The sequence below is a fragment of the Centroberyx affinis genome, unplaced genomic scaffold, assembly GCF_046629955.1.
Source record: "Centroberyx affinis isolate AG114_WGS23_722 - 3 ecotype Tasmania unplaced genomic scaffold, CSIRO-AGI_Caff_v1 ptg001206l_1, whole genome shotgun sequence".
Lineage (NCBI taxonomy): Eukaryota > Metazoa > Chordata > Actinopteri > Beryciformes > Berycidae > Centroberyx > Centroberyx affinis.
The window spans coordinates 140,792-149,601 of record NW_027279724.1 but is presented as its reverse complement, the minus strand read 5'-3'; the positions used below and the strand labels follow the sequence as shown (position 1 = coordinate 149,601).

General features: G+C 39.6%; 1 protein-coding gene across 2 annotated transcripts; it reads right to left on the bottom strand.

Moving 5' to 3' along the window:
- Positions 1 to 1,735: 1,735 nt before the first annotated feature.
- gpd1b (glycerol-3-phosphate dehydrogenase 1b) lies at positions 1,736 to 8,608 on the bottom strand. Of its 2 annotated transcripts, none has more exons than XM_071524596.1 (8): positions 8,515 to 8,608; positions 6,519 to 6,696; positions 5,480 to 5,620; positions 5,091 to 5,229; positions 4,173 to 4,285; positions 3,440 to 3,676; positions 2,937 to 3,043; positions 1,736 to 2,384 (listed from the first exon to the last, which is right to left on the bottom strand). In XM_071524596.1, the coding sequence occupies exons 1-8, from the start codon at positions 8,556 to 8,558 to the stop codon at positions 2,288 to 2,290; spliced, it is 1,056 nt and encodes a 351-aa protein (XP_071380697.1). In that variant the 5' UTR covers positions 8,559 to 8,608; the 3' UTR covers positions 1,736 to 2,287. The 2 variants fall into 2 exon arrangements, with proteins under 2 accessions (XP_071380697.1, XP_071380698.1); XM_071524597.1 differs by having other exon boundaries at positions 5,480 to 5,551.
- Between the last annotated feature and the right edge of the window lie 202 nt (positions 8,609 to 8,810).

Below are 8,810 nucleotides of genomic sequence, written 5' to 3'. Positions count from 1 at the left end.
GAGATGAGAACTGGAATTGAGGAAGTGAGGCGGGTCCTACCTCCCACACTTAATTCAGTGAAGTGATGGGTGAATGTATGCATGGTGCCTCCTTTTTGCCATTTAAATAGAACAAGAATAGAGTCACATCCTTCTGGTCGAGTTGTAGGATCCTACCTTGTGTGCGTTTACTACTTCCGCTCGGTAATTAGAGCGATATCTTATCTGAAATATTTCTCTATCAAAGGGAGATAAAGTTGACCTGAGGTGATGCGACAGTGATTGAGGTGATGGCACGGCCAAGTGGTCATTCAAAGTATTACAACTACAAATCGGGGTGCAATATTATGTAGGCTAATGTTAACGCTTGACCTGCACAAACTTTTTTTTTTTTTTCCTGAAAGGGCTCAAACATAAAATTGACCCTACTGAAAGTCATCTTGCTTACATCAACCTGCAAAAAAAATAAAAATATAAGAACTAACTACTAATTTAAAAATCATTTGAAATGGAGCTGAAAGTGGCTGAAATATGCAAAACAAAATTTGTACTTTTACCTTTTTAATTATATAACACAATTTTGTACTTTTGTACTATCCAATGTGCTCTTTTATGGATTCGGTGTTTTTATGCAAAATTCTGCTCTGTTTCTTTATACTTTTCTGTATACTTTACTGCAAATACGAAATAATAAAAGTTAAAATGCAACTACTCAACATGTATGGTTTATATGGTACCATAATGATACAGTATTTTTGGGGAGGGATATCCCTCCATCTCTGTCCTTTAGTAAGGATGAGGCAGCTGCAGCGCTATCCACACTCAGCTCTAATTATAGATAGACATTTGCCCCTTTGGAGCACGTTATTATTAGAAATCTCATAGGGCAGTTGACTCAATAACTATGTGAGGGATTTCAGCCAGGGAATCCAATTATAAACAGTGGCAAATTATGTAACTTTGTGGTCAGCTCTTTAAAACTGAGCAACTGAGTTAAAATACCTAAACACATTTGTGTGATCAAAAGAAATGCAAATAGATTGCAGGTCGCTCACAAATTTCTCAGCAGGAGAGATGAGATGATGACACTGGATGCAGAATATCTGAAAAGCCAGTGGAAATAGCCTCTCCTATTGAACACCATTATGATTTATGGTGGCTTTAGCTGACACTCTCATCCAGAGTGACTTACAATGACTGAGCATAAAGGGATTCAGTGTCTCGCTCAAGGACAGATGGCTGTTGACGGACACACACTGGCTGCTGTGGGGCTTGAACTCTGACATTTTAGTTTGACCATTTTCTCATCACTTGCATATCAACAGAGGCAAGAAAGAAAACACATCTCCAGGGGTATTTTGGAGTGAATCAACAGAATAAAAACAGCCTTGTTGTGAATTAAGGGTTTGGGAAAAAAACTATGAGGAAAGATTATTTGAAATTGAATGCGTCCGTGATCACGCCAAAACATATTTACCATCGATAATCTGTTCTGAACGCTGGCCTGAATCTTTACCCCATCACCTACAAGCACTGTGCTTAATGAAAGGCTGAAGTACTGTAGACGTGGTAGAAAATGGTAAAGGTGAAAAGTTTAGAGTGGCAGGCTGGCTGAGCTCAGGTCAGGTTACAGTGAGGCTGCAGAGTTTAAGGATCGGTGGGGAACGTCGTCTGCTAGGCATCACTGGGACCACGACAGTTCAAGAGGCATTCAACATGAAAACAGACCAAAAAACATTGCTGTATATTACTTCAGCAGTTTATTCCAAAATAAGTCTTGTTATGTAACTGGGCTACATCTCTAGAAGTCCAAAGGAGAAACAACACAGTGGGAGTGGCAACTGTTCAAGTGCTTTGTTTGACACTGGAAAACACATACATGTCGGTTAAAAGGCAAGTTAAGGCACTTTTACTTTAGAAACCATGGGATATTTCCATATTGGGTTTATGTATTCTTAAGGCCATCAAAGTAATTATAATACCCTTTTATTCACTAGTTTATGGCACATAGTATAGATTGGAAGATTTATGTAACAAAAAATACCCATTTGTGACATAGTATATTTATAATCAGTAAAAACAGAGTTGGAAACAGGAGTCATGCGTTTGGTGGTAATATAATACCGGAGGGTCATCACAGCAGCTCAGGTAAGGAGGGCGAAGCGGAGGCTCCATTTTTTTTTTTTTTTTTTTTGAGGTGCAGACAAGAAGAAGAGGCGTTAGATGAGGTACAATCATCATCCAGCCTGTTCCTCCTGTAATCACCTGGGCTGGTTCTAGTGTAAAAGTCCATCGGTCAGTCCGCCCTTTACATGTGCTCTGGGTGGTTCTGCAAACAGCTGATGAACTCTGTTACCGGGTGGCCGTTGAAGCAGATCTGGTGCACAGCGTTGAAAAGAGGAAACCTGGAGAGGTGAAGCAGAGGGAATGATTCAGCACCATACACTCTTTTTTTTATTCCAATTTTCTTTTCTGAAGGTGTTAAAGTGCAAACTCAAATGCATTCAGTACTAGGGCTGTGCAAAAAAATCGATACAGCTGAGTATTGTAATATTTTTTTCCATGATACTGTATCGATTTTCCAGCCCCTCGTATCGATACATTAAAAATAATTATTAATGTTTTAAATGGATTTAAAATGTCCTTAAATTTCCCTCAAATCCTTTTGAATTAAATAGTTTTGACTCAATTTGACCGCTGAGTTATCAATATAATGTGATGTACATATTAGACTACCCAGGTGGTACACAGCAAGTTGTATTTTCAGCTCTATTTTTAAATTTTCAGTAAATTATGTAGAGTATTGCAATGTATCGTGATACGTATCGTATCGTGAGGTCCTTGCCAATACCCAGCCTTATTCAGTACAACCTCAAATGTATCAGCAATTATAAATGCACAAGCCACCTCCATATAAACTGCTTAACAAGTTAAATTCATGACATGAAACAACTTACTTGTCCACCATGTTTTTGTGCTTCAGGATGTTGTTGACCTCACTTGCCGTTGCGGGACCTTGAAGCTTCTGACCGTTCAGCAGCTCCTTCTCCAACTCCACAATGGTCTAAACAGAGAAACGCTTGATATTATAATGTTGTTGTTATGTTATTACTAGGGAGGGGACGATATGCTTATCTCACCATACGATACGCGACATGGGGTTCATGATTCAAATCTTTCTGGCAATAGCATTGGCTTGCTAGTAAATGTAATGTAAACAATTTAAAAATGTCATTACAAAGTGCAAATAATGTAATTTGGATGGAGAGCTTGTGAAATTGTGATACTTATTGTCACTTTTTTGTATTGCGATATATTTAATTTCAATACATCGTCCCATCCTTAGTTATAACTATGACAGAAAAGGTTTTCAGAAAGAGAGAGGATGACAGAGAGGGGGGAGGGGGCTCCACACGAGCATCATGAGTCTAGCTGCATGTATTTAAAAACCTCTTCTTACCTTTCCCGTTTTGGCGAAAGCTTCCCCAATCTTGCGGTTGCGTCCGCCGTAGCAGGTCGTGATGAGGTCAGCGATGCCGCAGCTCTCCAGGAAAGTGGAGGGGGAGACGGGGCAGTCTGTGCAGAAGACCCTGGCGAAGGCGATCATCTCCATCAGGCCGAGACGAATCACCGCCGCCTTGGTGTTGTCGCCGAATCCCAGGCCGTCACAGAAACCTGCTCCCACTGCTACAATGTTCTGCAGCAACGACAAAGGGGAGATCCTGATGCATATGAAGAAGTCTGATCGCTTGTTTGGTTGAGAAAGCAATAGCATATTTTGTGTTTAAGAATATCAAATATCAAAATATGTTCTTTAGCCCCTGTGAACTCTTTTCTATCAGCAAATTCTGTTAGGTTGACATCTTCACTGTTTTCGGTACATAACATACTTATCCAGTTGAAATTTAAAATATTTACATATGGAGAATTCCCTAATTGGACAAAATAAAGGATATCCTTGGGGTGACGGTTTATAACATGCATAGTTATGTTTTTTGTATGAATTATACTGTTGAGAAAACGCTACAAATTGCATCTTTCAGAGATAATTTAAAGACGCCCAGAGCATGTCATTAACGTTGTGAACATCCCTGGTTTCTGATACATGCCCTCCGCCAAATTTGGCAGTCTAATGTGTCCCAGCGAGGGAAAGCAAGGAAGGCAGATGTGTTTGACGGAGGAGAACTGCTGACCTTGAGCGCTCCGCAGATCTCCACAACATCAGACTCTTCCACCACAGTCACACGGAAGTTAGTGGTCTGCATCAGCTCCTTCAAGATGGGACCGTTTACTTTGTCTTTGCACCCTATGTGGCAAAAATAAACACGGAATTAGTTACCTTACTGCAGCATGTAAGAAATCCATTCTTCATCTGGATCAGACAATGAAAAATATATGTTTTTAGCAAGAGAGAGCAAATAAAAGTGGTATTGTTCTTTCAAATGATATGCAAATAATATTTCCTATTTTTAATACCATATGGTGTATATATCCAGGTGGCCCCAAAAGAATGTGAATGCATAAATCCATTCACATTCTTTTCTTCAGGTCATGACTTTTCAAACAGGGAATCATGCAGTAAATGAAGTAAAACATGGTAAATGAATGAAAAACACCAAAATTAGAGTTATAAGGTTTTGATGTGGCTGCAGTGATGTGGGAAGAAAAAAATATGAAAAGGTAGTAGTGGTGTTCAGTCTAGGGTTAGACCAATATATTAGTTTGCTGATATTTCAGGACAATGTTGGCTTTTTATTAAATATTTGACATCAGCCAGTGATATGTACTGTAGATATACTGGAAGTTCCTCCCACCCTTCATTCCAAAATTGTCCTGTATATATCCAGTTTGGAAAAGGTTTGCCACCTGAAATTCATCAGGAAATATTTCAAAACCATAGATGATTCTATCCTCAAAAATTTTGTAAGCAATGTATTCAGATGACTCATAACTTTAATAGTAAGCCATAATGTGCTTTACTTTCCTATCAACAATCATTTTGTAAAAGTAGATGTCATTTTTTTTTTTTTTTTCCAAATGGTAGATATCTAATTCAGGAATTAAACTCTTCAAAAACAAGGACTCCTTCCTGCCACATCTGCCCTCCATACCGATAGTTGTTTCGCAGAACTTCTCCTCAGCGACCTCGTTGGCGATGTTGGCGCCCATCAGGACGGTCATGGTGATGCCCAGCTTCACGCGGATCACCTCCGAAATCAGCTTCAGACCCTCTGGACCCTCATCCACACCCTGAGGGACACAGATGACCACAAAAACACACAAACATGCACACATTCAGGCATGCAAATAAGTATACACGCGCACACAGACGACAATCACAGTCCTGCACCTTATTAAAACACATTTCCTATTCTTTATGGAGATTTTACAAAGAGAACTCTGCCCTCGGCGGAACTGATATCTTCGTATTTCATCATGGATATGAATTTAAAAAGGCTTTGATTCAGATTTAATGAGCGCCCCAGATGAGAAAGACTACCTTGATGAGAGACATTCCTACGGCATCCTTCTTGATGTGGTCTTTGATGGTTTCGCACACTCTGGTGATGAACTGGTGAGGAACCACAAAGATAAGGATGTCGGCTCCTTTCGCAGCCTCAGCCAAGTCTGGGACAGCCAACTGACAGGAGGGGGGGGATTACGGTGAGACTCAGATATTCAATCATATGACAACAATACCAACACATAAAATAAAATAAAACAAGATAAAATTGAATAATAGTGCATGTGTTCCCCAGCATGTACTGACTAGATAAATAAATGTTTCTGAAAATCTCATAAAATGCTTTTGCAGATGCTTCACTAAGACCAAATGTCAAAAGAAGACTCATATGTATAGATGCAGTGGTGGAAGAAGTATTCAGATCTTTGACTTAAGTAAAGTAGCAATACCACAGTGTAAAAATACTTCGTTACAAGTAAAAGTCCTGCATTCAAAATCTTACTTAAGTCAAAGTACAAAAGCATTAGCATCAAAATATACTTAAAGTAGCAAAAGTAAAAGTAGTCATTATGCATTTCAGATTTCCATTTCAGAATCATATATATCGTGTTATTGGACTATAATTATTGATGCATTAATGTGTTCATCACTTTAATGTTGCAGCTGGTAAAGGTGGAGCTAATTTTAATTAGCCTACTTTATATACTGCTGGGTATCTTAACCTATAAAAATATATCATAATTTATTAGTTGATTTATAATTTGTATTAATAATCTAAATCTGCAAAGTAACTAGTAACTAAAGCTGTCAAATAAATGTAGTGGAGTAAAAAGTACAATATTTCTGAAATGTAGTGGAGTGGAAGTATAAAGTAGCATGAAATGGAAATACTCAAGTACAAGTACCTCTAAATTGTACGTAAGTACAGTACTTGAGTAAATGCACTTAGTTACATTCCACCACTGTATAGATGAGTTGGTCTTTCTTATTAATAGCCACCAAAAACAGTAGAAATAAACTTCATCTCATACAGACTTTACTTGAGCATCCAGCAGTTTTATGAAGGAGTGCTTACCACGTTGGGGGGCAGCTTGTGACCGGGCAAGTACTTGACATTTTCGTGGTCTGTGTTGATGATTTCTGTGAGTTTCCGACCGTTCACCGTCTCCTCGAACACCCACATGTTCACCGTTGTGTCAAACGTGTCATACTTGGCGGCATTTGCGCCCACAATCTTGGCAATGGCAGAGCCCCTGTGGACATTGAGACACGTTATGAGCAATCTGGCTGAACGCAGTGGCCTTCTCAGTTTCAGATGTAAGGAGATAGCCTACTGCTGATGTCTGGTCAGGAGGACCTCTTGCTACCCAAAAGAGTCAACCTTTCGGGAATTGAGAGAAACTGATTTGGCCTATAAGTGGATTTGAATAGATTAATGGGCTTAGGGTCCTAGTAGAGGACCATGCAATCTTTCAATTCAAGTAAATGAATGAAAAACATCTACATTTGAGTTACAAGGTTTTGATATGGCAGCAGTGATATGGGGGAAAAAATGATCAAAATGATGTGGTGTTCAGTCTAGGGTTAGACTGGCATATTGGTTTGCTAATATATATCGGGCCGATATCGGCCTTTTAATAAACTAGTGCAGTGTCCGTTCGCGCCGCTGCTGCACAGAGCGCTGTTCGCTTGTTTATTCAAAGTTTCTTAATATTGAACGTGTCGCGTGTCCAAATTGCACCAAATCCGACACTGCACTTCCTTGGGTCCCCAGCAATACACCCGCCAAATGTGAAGTCGATCGGACGAACGGTTCTCGAGATATGCAAGGACACACAGACAGACAGACAGCTTTATAGTATGATGATGATGATGATGATGATGATGATGATGATGATGATGATGATATTGGATATCGACCAATCAATGTCATCCAGTGCTGATATCGTAGAGGTTCCTCCCAAACCACATAAAAACAGCTGCAATGAATTATTTTGTTTCTTTGCACATTTAATTTGCTTATTTATTCGTTCAATTCTGTTTTTTGCAATTAATTCTTCATATAAAGGCCTAATTCATCCCAGAGTTTCATTGAATAAGTGGAAAGGCTCATCCTTGCTTTAAGGAGCTGTGGGCTCACCTGAAAGAATTTGATTAGTCTGGGTTTCAATGGAGAGTTTTAGTGTCACATAATTTTTCCGCCCTGACAAGAATAAAATGCTGGGGGAAACACGAAATACTTGAAAATCTTTGCCATGAAAGTGGGAAAATGTAAAGATATTGAGTATCAGCGCAAAACAACAGCTATCAGCAACTTAAATCTAAAAATATCGGTATCAGTATCGGCCTTCAAAAACCGATATCAGTCAAACCCTTGTCCAGGCACAAGGGATTTACATGACATACAGTAGCTTACCACAGCTATTACTTGTTAGAGGAAGAATGATCGCTATCAGCACTAAATATGAATGATGATTCACTAGAAATATCACTCTTAAAATAATGGGCAGTTTAAAAAGGCCTTTGAATTATATGGCAAGCATGACATCAAATACTTAGCGTGTGGATGTGTGTGTGTGAGAGAGGGAGAGAGCGAGAGAGAGAGTGTGTGTGTGTGTGTGTGTGTGTGAGAGAGAGAAAGAGAGCCAGTAGAGGGAGGGAAGACTCCCATGGTATTAAAGCAAAATCCAATCTGCAGTCCTGCAATATGGCAGACGTCAGTCAAACTTAATGACAAGACGTTGGATATCAGTCAAAGCTACTATTACACCAATAGGCGGTTTCATCATGCTTTTGATGAACACTTATCCAACAAGTTTGCGCACAGAAGAGCGCATAAATGACTTTCCCCCTTACGAAAAAGCACGAAGTAATCCGATGATGAATGTATAGGACGAATAGGATACAAATATAACAGAAAAAACTATAAACTGATTATTATAGCGATATCATACAATTGCGCACCACGGACTCACTTTAAGTCCCTATAGGAATATTATAGGAATACCAGAGTGATTTTTCCTAAGGGATCAAAGTTTACTTAAATGTCCAAAAAGCGGTCGCTCACTCACCAGTTGCCAGAGCCGACGACACAGACTTTCTTTGGCGCTGCCATAGTGTGTGTTTGACCTTCCAGGCCGCTGCTGCCTCTCCTCAGTTACCGGTGCGAAGACAGGCTGAACCTGAGCCAAAGTGTATTTATACCAAACACAGTGCCGAGGCACACCCACTCACACTGGTTGGTCTACTCTGTCGGCTCTCAGGGCCAAGTTCAAGGCTCCCCCCAAAAAAATAAAAAATAAAAGAAACAGAAAAGGAAAGACACAGCAGGGGGGGGGAACATGGCGGTTCAAGATCAGGTTCAAAC

Excerpts from the sequence above, each read along its gene's own strand:
- gpd1b (XM_071524596.1), bottom strand. The coding sequence starts at position 8,558 with ATGGCAGCGCCAAAGAAAGTCTGTGTCGTCGGCTCTGGCAACTG. Across the intron at positions 4,286-5,090 it reads GTTCTGCGAAACAACTATCG|GGTGCAAAGACAAAGTAAAC; the intron begins GTATGGAGGGCA and ends TTTGCCACATAG. Across the intron at positions 3,044-3,439 it reads CTTTCGCCAAAACGGGAAAG|ACCATTGTGGAGTTGGAGAA; the intron begins GTAAGAAGAGGT and ends TTCTCTGTTTAG.